The 27922-nt window shown below is 39.0% G+C and overlaps 2 protein-coding genes and 1 long non-coding RNA gene across 7 annotated transcripts in view; all 3 read left to right on the top strand.

Annotated features, from left to right (window-relative positions):
* Positions 1-201: 201 nt before the first annotated feature.
* LOC105053020 (uncharacterized) lies at positions 202-5517 on the top strand. 3 transcript variants are annotated; one of them, XR_003802160.2, is made up of 3 exons: positions 202-739; positions 886-1676; positions 1843-5517. It is a non-coding gene; the product is annotated as an uncharacterized lncRNA (long non-coding RNA). The 3 variants fall into 3 exon arrangements; XR_003802159.2 differs by having other exon boundaries at positions 202-1078; positions 1343-1676; XR_833412.3 differs by having other exon boundaries at positions 202-1676.
* A 6381-nt stretch (positions 5518-11898) lies between these two features.
* LOC105055191 (GRAS family protein RAD1) lies at positions 11899-13929 on the top strand. The gene has a single exon (XM_010936944.4). The coding sequence runs from the start codon at positions 11930-11932 to the stop codon at positions 13487-13489; it is 1560 nt and encodes a 519-aa protein (XP_010935246.3). The 5' UTR covers positions 11899-11929; the 3' UTR covers positions 13490-13929.
* Positions 13930-16854: 2925 nt separating this feature from the next.
* Positions 16855-27922, top strand: part of LOC105053026 (protein CHROMATIN REMODELING 4) — a 32629-nt gene continuing 21561 nt past the window's right edge. The window contains exons 1-7 of one of the 3 annotated variants that reach the window (XM_073252201.1): positions 16855-17496; positions 18384-18630; positions 18929-19030; positions 19132-19902; positions 23609-23716; positions 23839-25456; positions 25550-26649. In XM_073252201.1, coding sequence (XP_073108302.1) covers positions 18412-18630; positions 18929-19030; positions 19132-19902; positions 23609-23716; positions 23839-25456; positions 25550-26649 — 3918 coding nt within the window. In that variant the 5' untranslated portion in view covers positions 16855-17496; positions 18384-18411. Of the gene's footprint in view, positions 17497-18383; positions 18631-18928; positions 19031-19131; positions 19903-23608; positions 23717-23838; positions 26650-27922 lie in introns of all 3 variants that reach the window. The other 2 variants (XM_073252200.1, XM_029267364.2) reach the window with 2 other exon arrangements.

Genomic DNA, 27922 nt, shown 5'->3' with positions numbered 1-27922 from the left:
TTTTAAGGGAGGAAGGAGATTTTTATAGTAAAGATTTTCTATCGTAGTCGGATTTTTTGAGTCTGATTTTATCGGAAACGAGAAGTCTGTAAATTTTTTTTTTTTTTTTTTTTTTGGGCTGTCAAAAGTTTGCGGGCCCAAAACCTGGGTCGTTACAAAAACGGACTCCGTTCTAACCCGCCCGATGTACGCCACCCACCCTCCCCCGTTCCCCTTCAACCCTGGCGCGAAATCACCATATCTGTCCCCCAGCCCCCTCCTTGTTTCTGTCGATTTTTCCTCTACTTTTCTACGCTCTTGCCTTCCACGATCTCACCCTGCTTCTCCCTTGGTGTCTTTCTATCCAGGAACAAGATTTCATTCCTCATGCTTCTTTCTATCCAGGAACAAGATTTCATTCCTCATGCTATTCTTGGTTGCTTCGCTGAAACATTGGATTTTGTCCGCTGGGTTTTGCTACTGGAGGCTTGGATCTCGAGCTCTCGTTGCGATTTCTACAGGAGGGCTGGGTATCTATCCGGATTTTTCTGGGTAAGAATGGTCGCAACCGGTGCCTCTTCGAAGGTTCCTGCCTCAACGTTTGGAACTTCTGCTCTCGGTTGGAAAGAATTCTTTTTCTGGGTTCTGGGAACGACTTCATTCTCATGCCCTCGTAAAACCATCTTTCCTCTCGGGTTTCGATGCTAATGTCTTTCTCTAGCTGAAAGATCGGAATTTTGGCGAGATTTCGCTACGGGAGGTTCGGTCCTCTATCTAGTTTCTCTTTATGTCTTTTGTAGAGATTTTGATAAGAAGATTGGATATCTATCTAGTTGCTCTTTAAAGAATCTTGGAGTTCGCTGCGATTACGACTGATAGTAAGTGATTCTTTGCCTCTGCTTTAAGATTCTTCTCCCAAGGGTTCGGGATTTTTGCTCTCGCTTGGGAACAATTGTTCTTGTTCTGGGTTCTTGGAGCGATTTGGATCTCTTCCCTTCGTCAAACCATCTTTCATCGTGGGTTTCGATGCTACTGTTTTTTCCTGGCCGAAAGATTGAATATTCCGCTGAATTTCGTCGCGGGAGTTTCGGTCCTTGAGGTATCTCTGCGATCTCGAAGGAAAAGAGCATAGATATTTATATGGGTTTTGTTGCAAGTAATTTTTTTTCTTTTTTCGACTGGTTCTCGTCGCATTGGTCTTCCTTGCGCCCACTCTCGGACGTGGGCGAGATCATTAATGATTCCGGGGCGTCAAGTTTCCTAATATCTTGACTCTCCGGGTGTCATTCCTTTGCGCAAACGTATGTTGCTTCGACGTGTCATAAGCTGGAAGCCCTAAATTTCTCTTTCCTTATGTGTCCAGAATGTTGCACCCTTTTTTTCTTCTGGGTAATGCTACATCATTTCGTTGTGATGTTAACGACTGATTGGCAAACCGATCCTCTATTTTGACGCAAGAAAGGCAATGAGGGGATTTCTTTGGCTTGTGGTGGTGGTGTACTTCTTGAGTTCAGAACAGGTGGCCATGCTGCTGTTGAGGACACTGGAATTGAATGCCCTTCGTTTCATGGCATCGGCACCGATCAATAAGAAATGCCCAAAAGGGAATGGGAACATGTGGGTGCTGGATCTGAAGCTCGATAATAAGCCCATGGATGAAAAGACCAGCAGAAATTCGGGTTATGGATGGAGACAAGGTAAATTTTTGTTTGTATTAATAACATGTCATGTTTCGGATGTCCATGTCATTAATGGATCTTGGAACCTGAATTTTGTTCATGTTTGATGAAACTTTATGGAGATATGACTTGTTTGATCCTGCAGAAATTCTTATCATTGTTAGTATTGCGACTTGCATTCCAGGGTCTAGAGGTGGTAATTGGAGACTTGGGCACATCACTGCTGTAGGTTTTCTACAACACATTTCTGCGTGGAGTGGAGGACCCTGAGGATGTTATAGGGGCTCTTTCACGGATCATATGCTCTCTCACATTCATTGTACTATTTAAATATGTTCTCATAGTCTTTAAGGAAAAATGAGAATGGTCAGGGTAAGTTCTCTCTTTCTTTATTAATTTCTATTGTGTTAGATGTTGCTACATTAGAAAACTAGGAATTAATTCTTGTTAGATTGGAATAGTTTTAAATTGGTTGGCTGGTAAAGTTGAGACTGACCATTGTTATATCTTAATGCTCTTTTCTCTGTTCATATAATAATTCCTTTTTTTTTTTCGTGGAAGACATGGTTTCATATGTGGTTATTATATAAGCAGACTGAAAAGAGATAATTTGCTGTCTTTTTGGTAAGTACTAATTTGCTGTCCTTAAAATTTTATATTATTGTTCCCTCCATTGGTATTATGTTAACATAAACCCCTGTGCGATGGTTCACTGCTCCACTATCGAGCAACCTATTTTCTTGCTTCAGGATTCTGCCCTGGAGTAGGTGATGTGTGTGTGAACACACATATGACATGCACACAAATATACATTTGCATGTAGAGAATTATACATGTTAGTTATACATGTGGGAACATGCAAGATGCATGTTTTGTATATGCAAAAATCTATACAGACTCACAAACACTTGCATGCATATAAGAATATGCATTTGTCATTTGTCGCTGCGTGCATGGATGTAGAGAAAGATTATCTATAATTGAGTTTGTTTTATGTGATAAATAATTTGTTTCCAAGAGGCTCTTCCCTATCTAGTATCTATGCACTCTTAAATGTTGGAGGTAACATTTTCATCTTGCTTCATTGAACTAGGCTAGTGGTGCTGAGGTGGAGGCATATGGTAAAAAGAAAGTAATCATTAATTAGTTGGATTGTGTTGAGTGCATATGGCTTTTAGAGAGTGAGGAGTGATGATATAGTCTCAGCAAATATAATAGAAGAGGGTATTTGGTGTATGCATGTGCAAGTTGGAAGGGGGGAAGCTGGTGTGTATCTCTGAATAGACTGTCACCACTATGCCTATTCAGCCAAATTTAAGTCTTCATGATGTGTGTGACATATAGAATGGTTAGAGGTAACTGAGTAATTATAGGTGTGGTGTGCCAACTTCATGTTTAGGAGATGTTCACTTGTTGTTTAAATGCGTTTAACCATCATAGCTGACAACCTTATACTCATAATCACTTGGATGAGGTGTTTGAATATGTGCATATTTATGCATCATTTTTGTCTCTCTGTATTAACACTTGTGCAAGATTTGAATAGGTGCATTCATGCTTCACTACTGACCCTATGTATTACAACATGTAAGATGGAAGTGAGATTTTCTCTAGTTGTTGCATAGCATCAGCTTTATATATGTGGAAACACAGCAGCTCCAGCTGTTACTTTGGAGGTGGCCTTATCATGTTGTGTAACTGGCAAAAGACAGGGTGCCGACCTGCCAATATCATGTACATGCTTTTATGACGATGAGACATGATGCCAATTATCTTTATATTCATCATGGTAAGTTAGTTGACATCGGTGCACAAATAAGACATCAGACAACAATGCTTTTGTTTTTAGTCATGTTCGACAAAAAAGCATTAAGCATTGATTGCTTGCCTCTTGTCAAGTTTTGCTGTAAGAAATGACAATTTAAATAACAGAAGGTAAGTCAATGTTTCCTCTAAGAAGCAAGCTCATTCAAAAGCTGTTATACATTTGCTTGTATTGCAAATTCGTGGTTTTTGTTCTGATGCTCTTGTTCGGAAGTTAGAAAATGCCTTCTCTTTCTAACTGAGACCTGAGTTTCCTTTTGCCTTTGTGGTCTTTCTGTTAAATTTTGGTTTTCTTTCTGCCTTGAAACCCTACCCACTCTAAGGAAGAGGAACGGCTTCTTCATCGCCCCTTTCAGTCACTGCTATTAATGTGATGATGATCTTGTAAATCTAACTTAGAAGACTCATGGATTTGAAATCTTTAATGTGAATGAGAATTTTCAAAGTAGTACTGAGGCATTTGCAAGTTCTGTCATTATGTAAACATCCTTGAGACTGAGGTTTGGTTGATCTGATGGAAGGCACAGCCATGTGTCTACAGAACTCCATACAGGATGATCCCCATTGTGGTCATCAGTATGGTGCCTGCCTGAAAATACGCTTGCTAAGATCATAAATCTACCAAAGAAAACATCAGGAAATACTATGCATGAATTCATCGGTATATTTCAATTGATGTTCTGTATTGTTTTCAGTTCCAATGATGTGCATTCACAAGGCAATCAATTGATGGAACTCTAAACACTTCATAAGTAGATTAATTTTTTAAAACGGGTCCCAAGTAGTAAAATGTGATAGTAAATGGTAGGATTGTATACTTGTTGATGCATTGTTTATCATCTGTCCTTTCTAATAGTTCTCATTGCTTTCCATTTTGAGCAAGAATTATCTGTTCCATATTTTCTAGGTGGGTCATTTGCACTTTATTCATTACTTTGCTGGCATGCTAAAATAAAAACTATTCCTAACCATCATTGGACGATAAACAACTAAGAACCTACAGTTGTCAAACCTTTGATGAGAATTTATTAGCTGCAAAAGTCAACCAATGGTTAGAGGCATATGCATATAACATGAAAGCTGTTCTTAATCTAGTTCTTATTGGTACCTCTATAGTCATTGGAGATGGCATTCTCACTCCTGCTATATCAGGTTTTTCTCATTGTTACTCCTTTGCTCTGCTTTCCATTTTGTTGCTTTTTCCCCATGTTTTATCTGTATACCTAATTCATCTCTCTCATAGTTCTGTTTTTTTTAGCTATCCAATTTACACAAGCCTATATATTGATTATGAGCCATGATGATTTTGTATAATATGATTGGCTTTATCATTTTTTTTTTTTCTTTTGTCTCATGAAGATGCTAGGTTGCTGATCAGCCACCATGTTTAATTAACTTTTTTTTATTTTTTTATTAATCAAAAACTTATTAACTTGTGCAGTGGACTTTTAACATATGGGATGCCAATGTTTGGCATGTAGATGTCTTGGCGGTACCTGCTTATGAAATAAATATTTCACTAATTAGTCAAATAATTCAATATTTTTCTATAAAAATTAATGAGTTATCCAGGGCTTGCTGGAGGGGGTACCGGCTGGCGAGTGGTTCAGTATGGTATGGATATGTATCATGCTGTTCCAAGGCATACCAAGACAGGGAGAGCTCTAGAGAGAGAAGGGGGATGGAGGGACCATCACGAGCAGCCGGGAGGAAGGTGCAGGAGGTACTCTCAAGAGTTTTCTGAGCTAAAGAGGGGGCGCACTCTCGATTTTTCTGAGCCAGGGAGGGGAACTGAATTAAACGCCTGAACAGTTCTGGTTCCTGACCAGTCTGGTTTGGCACTCCCATAACCGGCTGGTTCAGCATGTTTCAGCAAACTTTAGAGTTATCCATTGAATGAGAAAGCTTGTTGGTTAATTTTGTTGTTTCCCTTCTAGTTTATAGCAATTTTGTCTGTTGTATTCATGACTAGAAAGAACTATCAAACCTTTTCCTTTCTCTTTTGAATTGAAAATTCAGCCACATGTGTGACAAACTATTGTTAAACAATTTAAATTTTCATGAAATTGAAAACTTCCCTTGGCAAAATCACTCCAAAGTGGTTGCTGGCCAGATAACTATGCAAAGTACTTGCTGATTGTGGGATGAAACTTTTCATGAACAGCTAATAGAGTGTCAAAAGGCACAATTAACAAAGTAGAAGGCAAAGTTTTCTTGGATAATAAGTACTGTTGACGAGAGAATGCAGGATTACGAGCCTTAAATGGAATAAAGGGGCGTAAGAATTTCTTGTGCCGCAGAGATTTGAAGTCATTGGTGGTTTGCACAAGTGCTTGCCAGACATCTCGATATCTCCTCATTGTCATAATTTCTTCATGCATCATTGACACGATTGCTAGCAATTTGCTTAGGTTGCATTGAAATAAATGTTGCTCTCTTCCTTTTGCATCTCCTGAATGAGATGATTTTACATTTCAGCAGTTCTTTCAGCAGCTAGTGGGATCAAGGGGAACCACCCTGAGATGAGTAGTGCTATTAACATATATATCACATTTGCTTTGATGATCACAATCTAATGGTTGCTTGTATTTTTCCTTTTGATAGTTGAGGAGAGTCAAAACTACCCGAGTAAGAGCATTTACAATCGCCAGCAGATTATAATTGTTTCTGAGAACAAAAAAAGAATGCGTATTTACTCCATATTTTCCAATTAAAGTTTCCTATGACATCACCGGCTTTTTTAACAATGATATATGTCCGTGTAATCCGACAATAATGATCGTTATGAATGGTGTCTGAATTCGAAGCTAGTCAACCATCAATAATAACTGCTCTATTTTGTGAAATGTCAAAGCAGACATATTATTTTTGCCCTCCTAAGAGTTACTTATCTAACTATATTATAAAGGAGATTTTAAATTAGGAATATTGCTTTTCCTTTGGAGCACGTTAGGCGTCAATTTCCCTTCTTATTGTTTGTCTTGCCTTTTATTTGAAAGGGAAATACTTGTGAGATTTTCTATGTTAGTCAATTGTGATATCCGCTAATTACATGTAGCTGTCTATATATGCCTAAAAGATCCCTTATGATTCAACACCGTAATGGATTGATATAAAAAAAGGGGAAAAACTACTAATTGCACAATGTGTTCCATATGCCGATCTCTCATCATCTTCCTTTTTTTTTATATAACAAATAAAAAATTGAACATCCTCATTTTGACGATCAAATATCGAGTACAAAATCTTGACTTTGAAATTTTATAATATTTATAAAAAAAGAGAAGATTATTATTTTGAAATCAAGAAGGTTCAAACACATCTTGTTATGTACTTTATTTTCTGTTTGTGTACAATACAATTCACAATACATGTTAAAAAAAAAAAAAGTTAAATGTTTTTACATTGTTTATTTATTTTTCAGACTAGATCCCTCGCTGACAATGTTTCTCTTTGATTTATCCCATCCGATCCTTTCTCAGTCAGATATGCATTCCAGATATTAAGTGGGTACATATAATTCTCTGCATAGTTGCTACTGCTGGATTCAAAAATGAATGTCAGATTGGAAATGCCTATGGTAAGCTTCTTCTTTTTCTTCTTCTTCTTTCTTTTTTTTATATATATATATTTTTTTATTTTTACCTTTGCTTTTTTTAATTCTTCACGAATAGTTCTTCATGTTTGGCTTAACTCAATAAAAAGTATTTGTAAGATTTGAAGCCACTTTATACGCATTTTTCTGGAACTCAAGTCATCAGGGGTGCTTCATGTTCTTTTAATTGGCAGTTGTCTGTAATTTACTGCTCATATCAAATCCTTGCATATTCTATCCTTCCTGTTGGTCATTAACATAATTATGAAATTACTATCAAATAGAAGCAAAATCTGTTTATAACACCACATTCTTCTTCAGTAATTATTTTCATATCCAGGTTATGCTCTTTTTGATTTCACTCGAACCGCTTGGACATTTAAGTGGCTGAATGTGGAAAGCAGAAAAGAAAACTAATTACTGAATCACTTCACTAATACCTCTGCAATGGTCAGAGAGCATGATAAAGGTAATCTGAAATGCTTGATTAAATTTGAGTAAGAGAAATTTGGGATCTGCAATTTTTCTTCATAACACCATAGTTTTCTATAGTTTGCTACTAATCAAGGTTTTAAACGAAGAGCACAGATTATTATACAATATGAGATGCAATGTGAAGGAAGATTGCAGTATGATCAAGTTTATCTTGGTTGCAATGTGACATCCAATTCTTGCTTAGTTAAACTCAATTTTTCCATGGCATATGCATCCAACTCAGCCTTAGAAACAATGTCCAGCATGCAAAGGGTTCATATCAGCCAAGTCCCTCGAATTCAGTTTCTCCAAGCGGCTTAAAGTGCGAGTCCGAGCGTGGACTGCAGGGTATGACCAAACCTGCCCATAACTGAGGTTGAACATGCACTTAAAAGTCGGCGGCATAACCGAGTAAAATGAGACAATTGGATCACCCAATCAGGTGCTTACCCACGCAACACTAACCCAATGCATTAAAAGAGCATAAATATATGTCGGGCCTTCAGTTTGTGCGGTGCGCGTGTCTCAGGATAGCTGGGCGGGCTTTAATGATGCTCGATTTCTGACCTTGTCATGCTGATGGTCAAATCTCGTCTGAAGCTGCAGAACCTTGTCGTTACTCCATTCTTCTCGTTCACTTTCTTACTTCATGAGATGAATTTTGATCGGTTGATCTTATCTTTACCCGTCTCAGAACAAGTGTGATGATGAATCTGTATTGGGTGGATGACTTGAACACAGACAGTTGGCAAGAACCCTAGAGCTATAATGACTATAATTGTTGCACCCCGTTTAAATTACCTATAGCAAGAACCATAGAAACTGTTCCATCTGCTACTTTCATTCAATATGCTTCATCCTGCTAGGTTCTATGTCCTTCACGCTACAACTTAATGTCCTCCTCCACAGGAAAGATTGCATCTTCAGGTTCAAAGTTTATCGAGCCAAAGATCCTCTGCCGTTGCATAAGTAGCAGCAGCATATTCCACCCTTTTTTTTTTTTGGAAAGAATGTTCCACCTTTCCTTTAAAATAACGATGCAAAACACTCCTTTGTCACATTAGAAGTAGCGGCATATTCTACCTCAATAATAAAACATCAAAGCAACATCACCCCTTAGTGTACTAAAGTAGAAGCATATTCTACCTTGGGGGTGAATTCAGCAAGGAACATTGCTTCATGGTGTTCCAAAGTTTTGTTCGAATGTTTTTTTTTTTTTTTGGGTTAATCTAATGACATGAAATATTTTGATGGACAACCCTGGTCCTGGACTACTTGCGTGTTAAATAGATTAAAAGATGGTGGTGTCCTGTGGAAGAACGTGCTTGCAATAGTGCATGCTGATAGCGACATCACATGGATAGCCTCACATGAAGGGCCTTTTGTGATGCTTGTTCTGCCAAATTCATGGCTAATTGCTCAAACTTCTGCCATTGTAGTGGTAGGGACTCTTAAGTGTCGGAACCAACAAGGTTTAGCCAAAGATGCACATGTGGGCAAGACTTGTCCTAAAAGTTTAGATGGAAGATATAATTTGAATTTTTTGACCTTATATAAATATTTAAAATTTGCTTATTATATAGTCATATGAGCCCTCACATATTTTTTTCATTTAAGTTCTAACGACTTTGTCAAAATAAAGATCTAAATACATTCAAATCTAATTATAAATATTATATATTTAATCATAAATATTATGATTCATATATGGATCTGTACTGCAGTATTCTCTAGTCTATGTAGCTATAGATTGAGTTTTGCTCTGGTACTATTTATAATAATATAGGATCTCATCCAAAAAAAATAGTCAAAAGATATTAATTGGATTCTTTAGTCCTATATAAATATTTAAGATCTATATATTGCAAAGTCGATATAGAATTAAATACCCATACAAACTCTTATATACTCTTCCCCTCCCCACATTTAAGTTTTAGCAAACCTCAAGATTTAAATTCAATCATAAGTATCAAAAATCTAATCACAAATGCTACGATCAGCTCGTTATCAATCCAAATAGATCCATCTTGCAGTGTCTCTAGTTTACATAGTCATAAGCTGGATCAGCTTTGATACCATTTATTATATCCTAAGATTTTATCCAAAAAGACCGGTCAAATTATATTATTTGAGTTGTTTAACTTGGTATTCAAGATCAATCTATCCTATAGTTGATGTGGGACCAATTATATCTTGCAGGGCTCCTCATAGCTAGCCTATAGCTAGCCTATGAGACGACATTTGCTAACTAAGATTTATAAAAAGTTCGGCCACCTTCCCTGTCTCATGCCTTGTTGGCCGACCGAGGTGAAGAGAAGATTGGGACGAGCATAATATCCCACAATCTTGGGGACCCACATTTGCTGAAAGGGTGGCCTTTTCCTCACCTTAACTCTGAACTCTTGACCGGCCTCCGCTCGTCGGTAGCACCGGCACATTTGGCGGGTAGCATCCTTTTTCAATTGTACCCATTCGGAAATTGGAGGGCCAACACCTCGGCCTTGGTGTCTCAGCCTACGTCTCTTTCACCTCGCATTCTCCAAGACCTGGTAGATTCTTTTATTCTAATCTCAGGTCACCTTCCTCCCAAGCTCACGGTGAACCTCATTCCAGACAATCTACAATTTTTCTAAAGATCTTTCCAAGTTTTCACCCATTCGTTTCCAATATAACGTAAGTATGTAAGAAGTGCTGAAATCGCTTACAAGAACTCTATGACGCAGTAGTTTTCTCCACTGGATCAGGTCAACGTAATCAACATTTGACTCGGTACACATGGTGTGCCTATGTTGGGAAATGGTGCAAATGTTACCCTTGTGGTATACTAGCCAAATAAACTTTCAAGTCAATAACTAGTTGTTCCTGTTGAATTTGTAGATGGTGTAATAAACTGAAATCTGCAGGCTTTTGCATGAATTCAATTGCACATGAAGTGATATAGTCTTGCATTTTTACTGCAATTAATTAGCATGTCGCTGTAATTATTGCATCAGTATTACTTTGATTGTATCTTTTACCCAATTTTAGTGTTTGTTCCTGCTGACATGCAATCAGAAATTGGAAAGAAAGGGCAAAGGTAGCAGAAGGTTAAAAACGGAAGGTGATTTAGATATAAAATTTGTCAAGGAACACATCAGACTCCATCAAATTAAGTGACTCGGTTCTCAAGGTGTTTGTCTTTATATTTTGATATAATAAATAAGCCAAATGACTTTATATTTTTCAACCAAATACTATATCAAATCTGTCAACACATTAGCCCCTGTCATAGAAAGAATATTAGATCGTAAAAGCAAGCCCATTTTTTTGGTCTTAAGTTATTTTCTGAGCTAAAATATTACCTATGCATTGCAACTAAATCACAGATAACTTAGTAAAGTCATGTGCCAGGATGCTTAGTAATGAACAAGAAGCATTTGTACACCAGCAACTACCTATATGCATTCATGCTACACATAAAACAATTGACTCGAAGTATTCAAAATTACAAATGTCGTCATGGAGGAGCATCTTTGATTGCTCTAGATTTGCCGCTGATCTTATCTCGCATAAATCTAGATGAAAAAGAATACGAACTGAATTAAACTTATTAAGATGTAAATCATACTTGTCATCAAACATTTATCCTTTTCGTGGTCAAACAGGGTCACCAATGACTCCTTTGTTTTTACTCCTGAAGAAAACCATTCATTTTTATGGCATGACGTCTTCATCAAAGATCCTATCCTTACAAATTTATGCAACAATTTTGCATTCAACTGTGCATATCATAAAAATCATTTTGCATGATCTTGGTGCTACGAAATAATAGTAGTGAATCCTTTCTGAAGATTGCTGAAAAAGAACGTATGGTGTTCACCAATGAGGAGGAACCTTATGTTTAAAACCAATTAACGACCCTACTTCCAAATATTGGTTTGTTTAAGAGGCTGCTGCTGAAGTTAGATCAAATGTGATATCCTCCTCCATTACCTAGAACACTGTAATACTTCATATTTACCGCTTGTTAGAAATTTTATCAAAGACCAATAGACGCTTTCAGGCATCATGACAATCCTCATGCTATGCGCCAAAGTTTTAATTTTTCAAATGTTCTGATGTAACGTTATGTGCCGTGATGCATCATTTTCCAATTCAATTAAAAGCATTTTTTATTGTGCATGAAGAGCCTTCGTTATGGAAATCTATGACCGACAAAAGTGTCACTTTCCCCTAATTTCTGCAGCTTGCCTTCTCACAGGCTTCAATGCGCAGACTTAACAAGAAAACAACTCCATTAAAAAAGCATTGAAATCAAGGTCGGAACAATTATAATAGTCCTAGTTAGCCTGCTCTCTGCAACCTCTGTGGCCACACAACTCCTGTGGAAAGCCAAAGAATGAAGGGTTGGCTTTCTTCTTCTTCCATGACTCCCCTGCAAGATGGCACCCTTAGCCATGGCACTGCCATCCGAAGGTTCTGCGCTGCACGTGCGGACCAGGAGCAGGACCAAGGTGAATGGGACGATGCCTTCTTTGACATCGAGACGTGGTCCTCTTCACGGGATTCAAGTAGCCCTCCATGTTCATGGGCGTCCTGCGAGGAGACTAATTTCATCGACAGCGTCATCAACACGAGCTTATGTGATGAAGTGAATGAAGATGCTCCACCAGTTCAAGACCTTCCTATGTATGGAGTTTCTCATGAATCTCTAGAAGAAGTCGGCAATTCTCTAGACTACTCAGAAGTGCCTTTGGTACCTTCAGGTCTCGCTGACATAGAAGCTAGAGGGATAAATGAAGGCCTCGAGCTGGTCCATCTGCTCTTGGCCTGTGCTGAGGCAGTGGGATGCAGAGACACTCGCCTTGCTGCTTCGACCCTCCATCGAATCTGGACGTTTGCAAACCCGTGTGGCGACTCCCTGCAAAGGGTCTCCTTCTGCTTCGCAATGGGTCTGAAATCTCGGTTGTCTCTTTTGCGCAACATCGGCATAACTGGTTCCCTAACGGGTGCGGTCACCAACGATGGCCCGCTCGTCACGAGAGAAGAGAAGATGGAAGGCTTCCGCCTCCTCTATCAAACCACTCCCTACATCGCCTTTGGCTTCATGGCTGCAAATGAGGCCATATGTCAAGCCGCACGAGGGAAGGACTGCTTGCACATCATCGATCTCGGAATGGAGCACACACTTCAATGGCCTTCTCTCATCAGGACGTTGGTTTCGCGCTCTGAAGGCCCGCCGAAGCTTCTTCGGATCACGGGGATCTGCGGCGCCACGTTTTCCGATCTCCCCGAGCTGAATGCTGGCATGCAAGCCATAATAAACGAAGCGAATGCGCTCGGCATGCCCGTGGAGTTTCGAGCACTGGAAGAGGCGCCCTCCCCATCGTTACCGAGCATCGACCAGCTCCAGCTGAGGGAGGGAGAAGTGGTCTTTGTGAATAGCATCATGCACCTTCACAAGTATGTGAGGGAGAACAGGGGGTCTCTCAAGGCCATCCTTACTGCGACAAAGAAGCTGAACCCGGCACTCGTCACTGTCGTCGAGCAGGATGCCAACCACAACGGGCCTTTCTTTCTCGCCAGGTTCCTCGAATCACTTCACTACTACTCTGCCATTTTTGACTCCCTTGAGGCTAGCCTTCCCCGGGCCAGCGCACAGAGGTTGAAGATAGAGAAGTGCCATTTCGCGGAGGAGATACGCAACATCGTAGCATATGAAGGCTGCGATAGGATTGAGAGACACGAGAGGGCTGATCAATGGAGGCGGCAGCTGGGCCGGGCGGGGTTCCAAGTGGTTGGGCTGAAATCGATGAGCCAGGCTAGGATGCTCCTGTCTGTGTATGGGTGCGAGGGGTACAGCCTTGCCAGCGAGAAGGGATGCTTGCTTTTGGGGTGGAAGGGGAGGCCTATAATGTGGGCATCTGCATGGCAAGTAAATCCTCTTTCCTCTTCCTGATTGATTGATGAAGACTGCCAGTGGAACAATTGTTATGGGCACGTATAGATTTTAGTTCTGATTAATCTTTTCTGGTCTCGATCGTTAAGTGTTAATTTTCATGTTATCAGTCCCCTATTGTGTCCTACCATTCGTGATAAGTAGTTCAGGAATAAGAAGAGGAGTCCAATCTCCCCGTCGCTCCCACCTTTCTTCTTATATGCTATCACCTTTGTGCTTAAAATCACTAGCCGGAACCAAAATTCAGCTACCTGACGTCCAAAATCCTGACTCTGGCCTTGTGACAGAAGGAGAGGTACCTATTTGGTGTTACACTAAGATGAACAACGGAAGGAGCTGGGAATGAAGTTGAAGATGCAGTGGTATGACTGAATGGCGGTACAATAGAACAGGGGTGTAATTGAGCCGAGCTTGATAAAGCTTGAGCTTGATCAAGCATGATTTGACAATAATTCCAAACTTGAACTTTTAGATCAGTTCAATTTGATTCACATTATTCCGAGCTCAATTCGAGCTTACTTTCAAACCAAGCCAAGCATTTGCTTAGTTGATTAGTTTGATAATCCTAAATCAAGTTGAAGTCAACTTGAGGTTAAGTCGATCCTAATTCAAGCTTGAACGAAAGCTTAATTAATTATTTCAGATTTTGTTTGACAGTGTAGTACCAACCCAAATTAATATTTAATTTATCCAAAGAGTAAAGAATTAACCAATTAAAAAAAAAAATCAATGATTCATTACATATCTAAAATGCATAATATATAATTTAAATATATTTTAAACTTATCGAGCAGCTTGACTTAGAGAACTTTGTAGTGGGCTCGAAATTAATTTCGAGCCTGTTTTGTTAGTTCAAGCTTGGGTTCTTTAACTCCACATTAAGCTTGTTAGAGCTTTCCTCGAGCCAAGCTCAAGTTTCTCAATTTGGTTGACACTCGCTCAAATCATAGAAGTGTTATAACTACTTAGGTTAACCTATGAGACCATTCTTGTCATTCAACATATGTACCTTGGTTTAAAGTATAAGCATGAAATTTAACTTCACTCCATTAGTTCTTAAGATTGTTGTGCAATTAAATTTTAAGAACAAAGTGTTAAAATAAGCCTTGCTAGCTTGACATCACATCTTATACAATGAGACTTGATTATCTTCCAGTTGTCTCTCACCCATGACGCAATGTGTATAGCATGAAGCATCATCAGCCATACCATTGGTTTGCTGTGATGTTTTGAAAGTAATTAAGATCGGTTGAAGTTTCAAGTTGGACAGCGAACTCCCTTCTATTTGATCTCTTAGTTGAAGCAACCATTTCAGGAGTATGTGTTTATGTCAACCATAGTTGTTTTGGCCTAATTTCGTCACTTAAGTACAATAAATATCATTATATTGTTTAACATAATGTGCATTCCAAACTGCTTGGGAGACAATTTCAAGAACTGCTGAAATACAAATAATAATAATGCTGACGATGAGGTCCAAAGAAATTCTGCCTTATGCTTGAATTGAACAACCTCATGATAGTTCAAATATTAAATCTTAGAATATAGCATAATCAGATATTATATATTAAAATTGATTTTATAAATCTTGACAAGCCAAATATGGAAGTGCAGCCATATTCTCTAAAGTCTCTACAATTTTGTTAGTCAAAGTCAAGCATGGCCCTTTCTCAAATTCATGTTTTACAAATGTTTGGTTTTTTGGGATTTGCTATAGTACTTTTCAACATCTTTTCAAGATATATAATTTTTTAATTTTCTAACCATCATTTATTGTAGAATAAATGGTTCTTATTTATCTTATTGTAGCTAGACAGTAGAAAGTTTAAGTAGGAGTGGTAACTACCAATTCAGGCAAAAATACTATAGGTCATAATTGATATGTTTGTCATGTAATTTTAACAACATTCAAGGATCGCAATTGCTGTCACCCCCTACACCCAACTTTTTTTCCTCTTATTTTCTTTGTTTTTGCCCTCCTCTCTACCACCTCCACCTATCAACGGCCTCTCCCATATCCATTACATTGCCATCCTCTTTATCTTTCTCCTCGTTGCTCCTACTTTCTTTCTCTCCCTCTTCTATCCTTTTCTCCCACCCATATCTTTCTCCTCTCTACCAATTTTGCCTATCAACAACTGCTCCTCAGTCCTTCTTGCCCCATCTCCTTTTTAATCTTACTGCATTCATTGCAAATATTACCATATATTATTATAAGGTATCATCAATAGTCCCACCAACCTCTTTCCTTATGAATTTTAAACATTATTTCTTTCTCACCAATGTCGTCCTTCACGAGCAGCTTTAATATGGTCGGTCTTTACGTCCTTACCCTTTATTAGCTCTTAGAGCTTCTTTCAAAATTTTTGGATTCAAGAATACATTCTACTTCCAAGCCCACATCTAAAATCTCTTTATTATTATTTTGTACCACGTTGCAATGTAGAACATCTTCTACAACACACGTAGCATCCTTGCATATATATATATATATATATATATCATTGCCATTTGCAATGCCTTCTCAAATAGCTCTGGCAAATACTTTATTAGATGCTAGAAATTAATGAAGATGAATTTTTTTTTGAATATAATTATTGATAATAAATGATTGAAATAATTTTTTTATAAAAATATAAAAAAAAATATCATGTTGAATGATAGATTTTCTCTCATCTCCCTTTGCAGCATTTTGTTAGCTGAGATTACGTTGAAACAAACGTATGCGGCAATTTTATTGGAATACTTTCCACATGAAAATTACAAGTGGACATGCAACCCACGCGCATTGCCTAAATCTACTTCTTGGATATACCTTAAATGCAGTGTCCTTTATTTTATGTTTATTTTTGTATTTATGATTCTATGCCTTGAGCTATAGAATCAATAAATATCTCATTAATCTTATTTTCGCCTACATTTTCACGCGGTCCTTCGTCTAACGGCAGATCTTTCAGCCTTTCCCCGTCCCTCGTGGGCATAAGCGGGTCCCGCATGCGGCCGAGACGTGAGAAGCGCACCGGGCCGTGTTTAGGACACGTAAGTTGGTTTCACCAATGGCAGTTATCCCTCGGAGTCCTAAAGATCTAGTATACATTTTGGCTCCCATGCCATGTGCAACAGCTGTACACCCAACCCAAAAAGTATTTCGCACGAAGGGGCAACATCCTATCAGCTTAAAGCTAGCCCTTCAACATTGGACATTCCATTCCATACCATTCCATTCCATCACCCCCCGCATAACATTACATCCTCCTTATACAAAGTATATGTGTATATACCAAATCAAGAACTCATTGCACGTAAAAAAACGAAAAAGAAAAAGAAAAAAAAAGATATATATAAATGGGAAAAAATTTCATCGAGCCCGCAACCTCGATGCCTCTTCTCACTTTGTCATCAGATTCAGGCCATCCGAAGGAACCGACGGAGATAGCGCGGTCCATCGTCTCACCGTCACGGCCATCCATTCTACCCGCCGAGACGGCGACCGGTGCTTCTTGGTTCCTCGCCCTGCCCTCTTTCAGTCCCTGCCTCGTTTCTGCTCCCCTGACCCGCTGCGAGCAGCGCCTGTCACGCCCCACGTGGCGCCCCGCAATTGGCGGGAGAGCCGGGTCGGGGGCGTGTGCGCTCGCCCACCGCCACTCGGGGCAGGGCAACAAAATGATATTCCTTATTGTCCTCGATTGGTGACCCCCAACCCTCTTTTTCGAAGCCCCCCTTCCCTTTCTTTCTTTGCTTCTTTCTTGCTTGCTACCAAGAAGAGAGAGATAGAGAGGGAGGAAAAATAAAGGAGATAAGAGATCTCAGTTCCAGCTTCCAACCTAATCTAATGCCTATTTAATTGTGTCCAGAGTGGAAGGGGGGATGGGGGATCGAATATAAATGCCGTGGGTGCACCTGGAATTTTCTTTTCCCCCTTTTCTAACAGATGCGAGGGCTACGGCTGCGGCCGAGTTAGTCATGTGATTATATGATTCTTGTTCTTGTCTTCTTGGGCGCCGGAGGTAACAGCCAGCTCTGATTTCCTTCTTCTTGTTGATTGTTGCTTTATGTTGGACTGTGAGCATAGGATTTTTGGGTTTCTTGTTTCGGATGATTTAACCCTACTCTACGGGCAGAGGTTCGGGTGCCCTCCTCTTTGTCTTCTTGGTTTCCGTGCTTCAATCTCTCGGTTTCTTGGTTTCATATATTGCCTTCGATTTGCCTGGAGATCCTATCATCTCTCGGACTTCGGCATTTTTGTACAGGCTCCAGCTTCCCATTCCACCAAAATTTTGTAATTCATCTATTTTTATTTTTTAAAGTTAGATATAGGGTACGCTGCGGCGCCTTCTAGCAAGAGAATGAATACAGCATTTGCAGGACGTGAAGGAAATTTGTAAAAGAACTAAAGAGAAAGAAGAGTAACGACACATGTTGTGAGAAGTGGACATGATCTTATAAATCTTTGAATACGAATCTTATGTTTAACTTGTGAGACTAGGGCAGCTTAATGAGCTGTTCGCAAATTCTCTTTGTTACTATTTGGAAGAGTTCATATATTTTCTTCTGGTATAATCACTTGGTATGCTTTAATTGATTCATTTCCTTGATATAGCTAAGCCGGGGTTTCGGCGGATTGTTGTTTTATTGTCTGATGTATGCAGTGCTATCATTTTTGGTGCTTTGACTACTTGTGTCCCTTATAACCTGCATTAGTGAGATGGATGAGAAAGAATGTACTGGTATATATTAGGATGTAATGTTTGAGAACAAGTCCCTTGGAGGTGGCAAATTGCTGCTGCTTCAACTTTTTTTTTCTTAACTTCAAAGTGTTTGACAACAGCTTGGTTGTGATGCTGTGCCTTTTGCCCAACTAATGAGCTGTTGTCATGGTTGTCTGTGCCATCAGTCAAGCATGCAGGAGTGAGGCTCCAAAGATGATGGATGACAACTCTTTGTGTGATAACATGATAGATAGGAATTGGGTATTGAAGCGCAAGCGGAAACGAGTATCGAGCGGACTCAATCTCTCTAATGGAAAAGAGGCTTCTTCGCTACCTTCAGACTCTCCGAGGAACATCTCTTCCACTAAGAGGAAGGGGAAAGGCGATATTGATGTTTCTCAATTGGCTCGTAAGGTCAAAGGGCATGATGGGGTAAGACATTTCTTTTTCCTTTTCTAGAATTCTACTTTGCATCAACTTCTTAAACCTCAGCCTCTTATTATTTATCCCTGCCTCTGATGATTCTGTGCTGCTGCTGTGTTCATTGTTCTTACCTTTTTTTCTGGAGCTCCAGATCTTCATGTTTCTCATCTTTTCGACTTTATGAGGTCTTGTAGTCTCATAGATAAAAAATCTTAAGGCAGTCAATTCTTTCTGTGATAGTAGGCAACTCCATACAATCTGTGTGGATCACTGTATATGGATATAAATTTTCATCTTTCTCTTGCAGTATTACTTTGAATGTGTAGAATGTGATCTTGGTGGCAATTTGCTCTGCTGCGATAGCTGTCCTCGAACCTATCATCTTGAATGTCTCAATCCACCTCTCAAGGTATGCACCTATTGGTATATTATGTTGGTTTCATTAGTGGTCATTAGGATGTATTTGAATGCAAGCTAACCGCCCTTTTTGTGTTTTTCTGTTTCTAAAAGCGTGCACCACCTGGGAAGTGGCAGTGCCCAAAATGTTGTGAGCAAAGGGATAATATGAAAATGTTAGTAAATGCGGAATCCAATCCAAGACGAGCAAGGACTAAGAGTATATTTGAAAAATCTAAAACTGTACATAAATTACCCGGCCATGACAAAACATCACTTTCTGGGAGAAACTCCAGTCCTGGAAAGAATAAATTAAATAACAAGAGGAAAGCTACTTTACCTCAGAGGGCTCCATCTGTTGAAAAGAAGACGGAATCTTCTCGTATTGATACATCTTACAGCACCAAGTCAAGCCAGTCATGTGATGCTGAATCCAGAGATGGCATTTCAACAGCTGCAGATAATAAAACTGAGAAGAAACCAGTCTCACCAGTTCGTTGGAAAAGAAGTACTCATAAAGATGCCCATTCTCTTGTTAAAACTTTGAGCTCAGATCGTAGTCAAAAATCTCTGGAAAAGAAGTCCGACCCATGTAAAGGAGAAGTGCAAAGAAAGAAACTTATTCTTCCATTAGTTCCACCCCCTCAGGAAGCCAGAAAAAAGAAGCAAAAGGCTAACAGGGCAGACAAGAAGAAGAGGTCAAAAACTGAAAAAGGAAAACATATTGCTACAGCTGCTTGTGATGATGCATCAAGGGAAACTCCTCCATGTCTAGAAATCAGTGAATCATTTCATAAGCACAACTCATTTGATCAGCAGAATTCTGTGTCTAACACAAAGGAAGAACCTAAAATGGCAAAACGTGCTAGTCAAAAACAGGTTGAGGTAGCTTTTCTGTCTTATTTCATGTTCTATATACCAGCAACTATATTCTAAACATAACAGTGAATTAAGATTCGCAGTCTTGGAACTGATCTCGTATCAGTACCATCCTATTATAGTGTCGGTACGTCCGGTATGGGGGCTGGTTCGGTTTATCAAGTGTCGGTATTCTCCTTTTACCTTATACTTGTTCACTAGTCATACGGTTGGTGTACAGGGATGCCGACCAGTACGGCAAATATTGCAGTGAATATTAGTTTCACATTCTATGTTTCATACTTGAATTTATGTTTATAGGATGCAGTTACGTACATATATAAAAATGTACACTCATGCTTCTGAAAGTGGCAATTCAATTATCTTAATTTTTGACACAGCACTTGCAATGATTGTTGGATCTAGTGTGCATGCATTAGTGAGACGTTTTCTTAAACATATGCTCCAGGATTTATGTGACATTGGTTAATTTTTTAACTTCCAGAAAGAAACACTGATTCGACGAACTCTTCAAATATTATTAAAATTAATCTATTAATATTAAAAGTAGTATAATATATTAATGGGTTCATTGGGGTGTTATGCACCAACATAATCCATACTTCATATGTAAATTTTGGTTGTTAGTGTCTCTCTCCCAATGGTAATTGGTTGAATATCTTTCTCTTTGATGTGTGTAATATGAGGCTTTTAGGTGGTTCAATCAGGCATTGACAACTCCCGAATTAGCTCTCTTTCAGATGGGTGGAGCTTGGTAAAGTCAGTATTGAGGGGTCATATGATGCAGTTTGATTAGGAAACTAATTTTGTTGGCTTGGTGAGCATGCATAGCTGACATTTGATATTAGTTAGCCAACATTTTGAATGCTTGCCAAAGGATGGAAGGCCTGTTCTTATTTTGTGTGGTGTTGATTCCTTGAACAGTTCTGGAGTGGAGGTAACTTGATTTGTAAATTCGTTGGGCTTGGTTATTTTTATAAAATAGTTCGTCATACACCTCTTCCATAAGAGACATTTAAATGTCGCTATTATGCTTTATATTCCATCACCCATGCCTTTACTCCATGTACTCATCATAGAAGATTTACCAAAGAGTTATACTGTGGATTGGATGTTGTCTCAGTAGATATTGCAGGATTTCAGTGATTGTGTTTCTTTTGAGCGGCATAAGAAGGTGTTGAGGATTGGGTTAGCTGCATCTGTGATGGATTAACACTATAGTAGGAGTTGCCTATCAAAGAAGCATTTCCAAAGGAAATTTCAGAATTATGTGTATGTTTGGTCTATAATTATTTGCTTCTTCATGGGCATCATGTGGGAGTGATAGGCATTAGGATGCCATCTTACAATTGATTCATTGGCAAAGTGGGTTGTACAAACTTCATTGACAATTTATTGTGGAAAGTGCATATAAAGAGGGACAACCTGAACCATAATTGGCAGAATGAAGCAATACATGCTAATGAAATGTTCCCGAAATTCAAGTCTCAAAAGTACTATGCCTGATCAGAGGGGAACCTCGTAGACAGTCATCTTCATGAATTCCTACATATGGCTATTTGCTAATCAACAAATGCTTGGATATGCAGCGATAGTGGAAACAGAGTTTCCAAAAACATCTGGTTCATGCATGGCCTAATTGCACCCATGAGTTTTTTTGTGTTTGCATCTTTGAATTTAATAATTTTGATCTAAAGATTTACAGGTGCCAAATGTACCTGTACCTCTTGCTTTGTCAATAACTTTTGTCATGACCTCAGGATCAGGAAGCCCAACACTGTGTTAAGTTTTGTTGGATACCCTGTTACCACATGATTAGATATTTAGATGAGTATCATTTTGCTACCAAAGGATATAATTGACCTGTCAGCCTGTTTGCTTTGAAGGATTCTAGGTCTTTCAAGTGCCAAATGTACTCATACCTCTTGCTTCATCAATAATTCTTGTCATGACTCACGATCAGGAAGCCCAACACTGCATTTTTTTTTCGTTGTTGTCGACTCTGTTGCCACATGATCAGATGAGTATCAATATGCTACCAATGTGTATAATTGACCTGTGGCCTTTAAAGGATGCTAGGCCATGTATAAGCATTGCTAAAAGTACTTGTCTATAAGTTAACACAATCTGCCATTGATAATCATAATTGCAATTTTATCATCTAATTTTCAAAGTAGTGTTTTGGAACTTAGTAACTGGGAGCAGTGTGCCTAAATGTTGCCAAATGTAATCTGCTGTCAAGCTGCCTGTAGCTCAGTGTAGTAACCATTCGAATTGCCTTTGTAGCAACAGGGAGAAATATCAATGGTTTGACAAAGAGAACCAATTAACTATCATTAGGTGAAAAGATTGGAGTGTTGATTTTGATGAGTTAGCTTCAGCAATTGCTGTTTGAACTGCTGTTTGTAAATGTGAGGGGCATTAGTGTACCCATGGACAGGGTGGTTGCGGCCTATGCTTTGTTGGGCTAACTTAGCATTTGTGGTTGTTCTTGGCTGCTTGCAACTCTTCCATTCCATCATTGGATGTGTGAAAAGAGACTGTTAAGGTGTTAAATGCTTGTTTTCCCCTGATTGTGTCTGAAGTAATTTCTTGATGTGGGTCACCTGAAGAGTGTGTTTTTCATGCCCATGTGTCTATAGAAGAGAGATCTGGGAGGTCAAAACTAACTATCTTGAGATCTAAAATCTTTTCCAGGTCAGAATCATCTGCTGAACCCTGAAAGTAAAATCAAATCTATTTAGAAAATCTGCATTAGAGATGGCAATTTTAGCCGAACCATTGGATACCCAACCTATGTGGGTTCTAGATAAAATATCTGAAGTGGGTTTGGTCAAATACGGGTAATGGTGTGCCCTGCCCCAAATCCGACCCATATAACTTTAATCTAAATCTGTCCTTTCAAAGTTACAGTTATTTTATAATGTTTGCATCACGAGTTCCTTATTTGACCCGACCCGAGCAAACCCCTCTTATCTATCCGACTCAGCCTGCTCCACTATTTGACCCGACCCGACCCGAGGTGGGTATGGGCATGGGGTTTTTAATTATGGGACAGGTACGGATATTGGCCTACTGACCCATTGCCATCCCTAATCTGCATGAAGATGTTGATCTCAAGATTCAAAAGGAACCAAAGATGAAAAGAGAAGGGAGAGGGAATGAAGAAGAAATTTAATGATTCCATTATTTTAACCAAAACTGGTAGACCATCTCTTTTGCATCCTTTTATAGCATAAATATTGACTGAAGAAATTAAAGGACTGCTAAAGGACTGATTACTAAATAAATACAGTCTTCTCTCTCCATTGCTATTTGTTTGGCACCCAGTTTCTTCCACAGCCCCCCTCCCTCTTCTGCAAGAAGAGAGTTGCATGCAGCCTTCCTTGTGAAGAAGAGAGAGGCATGCAGCCTTCCTTGTCCTGTCTTTCTAAATTGTTGTGCCCGTAGATGCAGACAGAAATCCCAGTGCTGACTGGGTGTCAGGACTGCATTTGAAGTTGTGGCCACAATTGTGTCTAGTCTCAACCTTAAAACAAAAACCTAAATCCATCATATAGGGGAAAATGTTGACATTTTGACACTGAGATGCTTGTGGGAGCACAAATGCCCCAAAAGGTCCATAATTTGCATTGTGTTGTATCTTTTTCTTTGTTGTGAGAAGTTTTTTACTGTTGTTTCTTGACGGTTGATGTTTAATTAATATGTGCAGGCATCCTTTGAGGGGGTTTCCCCCTCATCACAAGGATTAGATGAACAAGGAGTGAATGTAGATAAGACAATAAAACATCATGAGAATCTTTGGAGTGGAGTACAAGAGGTAGATATACGTTTTCTATTTTTTATGTTTTTTGAAGAAGGGTAAAAATTTGTTTTGCATTCCTTCATTTCTGTTTAATACCTAAAGTCATTGTTATAAGTCCATATTTTTCTGTCTAAAAGGTTGATCGAATTTTGGGGTGTCGGGTGCAAACCAGCACTGTGTTGTCTTCATTTCATGCTCAAACAATCAAATCTGCTACTTCTTCAGAAGAAGCTGAGTCAGAAAATAATTCAGGAGGGCAAGTGAGTGGAGTGCCATATAGTTGTAATGTTTCAGAAAATCATGACAAACAGCTAAAAGACTCTTCTGATGATGGTAAAGATTCAGATAAGCAGGATGGTGAAAGAATACTTAAGGAGGGATGCCACAGAGAAGCAAATCGGGTTGGTGAAAGAAAAGATATTCATGAAGACTATAATGGCAAAAGACATAGAACTCATGAATGTCCGAATAAAGCAAAAGCTACGGCATCAGTCATAGAATCTTCTGGGGATCACTGCATCACTGAGAAAATTTGTGAAGTCATAGAGGACTCTTTGGTAAATGCCATAGATATTGGTGAAGACACTGTTCAGAAAGTCTCTGTAGAAAGCAAAAATGTGGAACTTGTGAGTCCAATCAAAAATGGCAAATCTCATGCACCAAGGCCTTCTTGCCTAGAAGTCTCTTATGATTCAGAATGCATTGATGTTGCAAGCATGGTGATTCAACCAGATAAAAGTGCTGAAAATAGGACATCTTCCAAGGTCATGCAGGATTCAGGGCCTAACAACAAAAGTAGTATTATGTATGAATTTTTTGTTAAATGGGTAGGGAAATCCAACATCCATAACAGTTGGGTTTCTGAATCCCAGTTAAAAGTTTTAGCTAAAAGAAAGTTGGAGAATTATAAGGCAAAATATGGAACTGCTGTGATAAATATTTGCAAGGAACAGTGGTGTGAGCCACAGCGTGTTATTGCTCTCCGTGCTTCTAAGGATGGTACTGAAGCCCTCATTAAATGGCGTGATCTTCCTTATGATGAATGTACTTGGGAAAGATTAGATGAATCTGTCATTGAAAAGTCTGTTCATCTGATTGCTGAATTCAAACAGATCGAGTCTCAAACTTTGGGTAAGGATGTCGGGGATGATTTTCCGAGTAAAGGTGATCCTCAGGAAGTTGTTTCTTTGGTGGAGCAGCCAAAGGAGCTTCAAGGAGGTTCACTTTTTCCACATCAGTTAGAAGCTTTAAACTGGCTACGCAAATGCTGGCATAAGTCTAAGAACGTGATACTTGCTGACGAGATGGGGCTGGGGAAAACTGTATCTGCTTGTGCTTTCATCTCGTCGTTGTATTTTGAGTTTAAGGTGAAATTGCCGTGTCTGGTCTTAGTTCCTCTATCCACAATGCCTAATTGGTTGGCTGAGTTTGCACTGTGGGCCCCTCATTTGAATGTTGTGGAGTATCATGGTTGTGCAAAGGCAAGATCCATTATTCGTCAATATGAATGGCATGCCAGTGACCCAACTGGATCACGTAAGACAACGGAATCATATAAATTCAATGTTTTATTGACTACTTATGAGATGGTCCTTGCTGACTATTCTCATCTGCGTGGAGTCCCCTGGGAAGTACTTATAGTTGATGAGGGGCATCGACTGAAAAATTCTGGAAGTAAACTTTTTAGTTTGCTGAACACATTTTCTTTTCAGCACCGTGTGTTATTGACTGGAACCCCTTTGCAGAACAACATAGGTGAGATGTATAACTTACTAAATTTTTTGCAACCTGCATCATTCCCCTCTTTATCAGCATTTGAAGAGAAGTTTAATGATCTTACAACCGCAGAAAAGGTAGAGGAGTTGAAAAAACTTGTCTCCCCACATATGCTTCGAAGGCTGAAAAAAGATGCAATGCAAAATATCCCCCCTAAGACTGAGCGCATGGTTCCTGTTGAGTTAACATCCATACAGGCTGAATATTACCGTGCCATACTTACGAGGAACTATCAGATATTACGTAACATTAGAAAAGGTGGTGCTCTGCAGTCAATGCTAAATATTGTCATGCAGCTCCGGAAGGTTTGCAATCATCCATATCTCATTCCAGGAACTGAACCTGAATCTGGTTCAGTGGAGTTCCTCCATGAAATGCGCATAAAGGCATCAGCCAAGCTAACATTACTGCACTCTATGCTCAAGATTTTACGTAAGGATGGGCACCGTGTCCTCATATTTTCTCAGATGACAAAACTTCTTGATATACTTGAGGATTACATGACTATAGAATTTGGTCCTAAGACATTTGAAAGAGTGGATGGTTCAGTGTCGGTGGTTGATCGTCAAGCAGCAATTGCTCGTTTTAATCAAGACAAAACTCGATTTGTGTTCTTATTATCCACACGCTCTTGTGGCCTTGGAATAAATTTGGCAACAGCAGATACTGTTATTATATATGATTCAGATTTCAATCCACATGCTGATATACAAGCAATGAATAGAGCACATAGAATTGGGCAATCAAAAAGGCTTCTGGTGTACAGGCTCATGGTACGTGCTAGTGTCGAGGAGCGCATCTTGCAGCTTGCTAAGAAGAAATTGATGCTTGACCAACTATTTGTGAACAAGTCAGAATCTCAAAAGGAAGTGGAGGACATTCTTAGATGGGGAACAGAAGAACTTTTCAGTGACCGTGATACTGTAAATGGACAAGATCCAAAAGAAGCTTCAAGCAGCAAAACTGATTCTGTTGCTGATGGTGAGCATAAGCATAGAAAGAGGGCTGGTGGGCTGGGAGATGTATACCAGGATAAATGCACTGATGGATGCACAAAGATCATGTGGGATGAAAATTCAATTTTAAAGCTTCTTGATCGGTCAAACCTTCAGTCAGCAGTCTCTGAAAGTGCTGATGGGGAGTTAGAGAATGATATGCTTGGTGCAGTAAAGGTGAGTTGCAAGCTTTCTATGGTGCTCAGTTTTGTTATCAAAAATTACCACAGATCTTACTTGGCTTTCCAGAGGTTCTCCTTTCTTTAGATTTCCTTGTTGTGTCCAATCATAATGTGAATATGTTAAATGATGTTTCCAATTGTTGGGCAAATCACTATTACTTGTTGTTCAGTTTAGTTATGCAATAAGCTCCGTAAATTACATTATAATCAGTACCAGAATTTGGCCCAAAGGGTGACTAAATTAGACTACAATAGATAGTTGTGTTGTCCGACGTAAGGGCCATTATATATGTCTATTGATAATTTTCACAATTATTCTCCACTTTACACAAATCTCCCATGTGTTAAAATGTGATCGCATGCACAGTGACTAGAGGAATAGTCATATCTGTATGCCTAGACACTATTCACTAAGGAAGCCAAATGAATGTTATGTGCAATCTCACTCAGCTATGAATATCATTTTAGGTGTAGGGATTGAACAATCACTCCTGTGACGATATTACTGATCATTTCCATCAATTTAAATGGTGCAAGCTATAACTTTCCTTCTAACTTTCAGGTCAACTGTTCCAGTCATATCTAAAAACCATATGAAAGAATTGTGGCTTTCAGAGCATATTTCTCCAACAGAACCTACATGCGCTCAAAGTTACTTTAGTACATACTTCAATTTCATAACTTGAATACTTGTGAGAATTTTCCTTTAAGTGGTTTGGTCAAGAGGTGTTCAACTTTCTTTCTTGAGGCTACCTTAACACCTTAATTAGATTATCATATGTTGATTGAAATGTGATTCATGATAAATATGTGAACATATATTTGTACTTACTTCAAAGGAGAAAGAGTTGTTTGTGGCCGGTAAGACAGGTGCCAAAACTGACCACAATCATGTTGAAAATGTCAAGAGAAGTTAAATATTCCAAGGACTTGGATACAAAAGCTTTGACATTGTCTCTACACTTGTTGTTGACTCCGTAAGGCGAGTTCTAACTCATCAGGGATGAGTTCATTTACACCAACAGGATTGCTGCAGAACCACAATTGCTTCAATCTAAGGATTTGAGGTCTTAGCAGGTATGGTGATCAAAACTTGCTTCAGTGGCTCATCTAAAGTAGAAGGAACAACAAAAGAGTCTACCACTAGGGCAACAATGATGCAACTACGCAATGTTTGTGCATAGCATGAAGATTGTGCTATAACATTGAAAAAAAAAAAGGATTTTGGGTTATGATAAACTAAATATTACTGGGTAAATCCTTTTTTT

The sequence above is a fragment of the Elaeis guineensis genome, chromosome 2 (assembly GCF_000442705.2).
Source record: "Elaeis guineensis isolate ETL-2024a chromosome 2, EG11, whole genome shotgun sequence".
In the NCBI taxonomy this organism is placed as follows: domain Eukaryota; kingdom Viridiplantae; phylum Streptophyta; class Magnoliopsida; order Arecales; family Arecaceae; genus Elaeis; species Elaeis guineensis.
The sequence above is the reverse complement of the archived record's forward strand: the minus strand, read 5'-3'. Positions and strand labels throughout refer to the sequence as shown.

Bases quoted from the DNA above. Each gene is read 5' to 3' on its own strand.
- LOC105055191 (XM_010936944.4), top strand. From the start codon at position 11,930: ATGAAGGGTTGGCTTTCTTCTTCTTCCATGACTCCCCTGCAAGATGGC.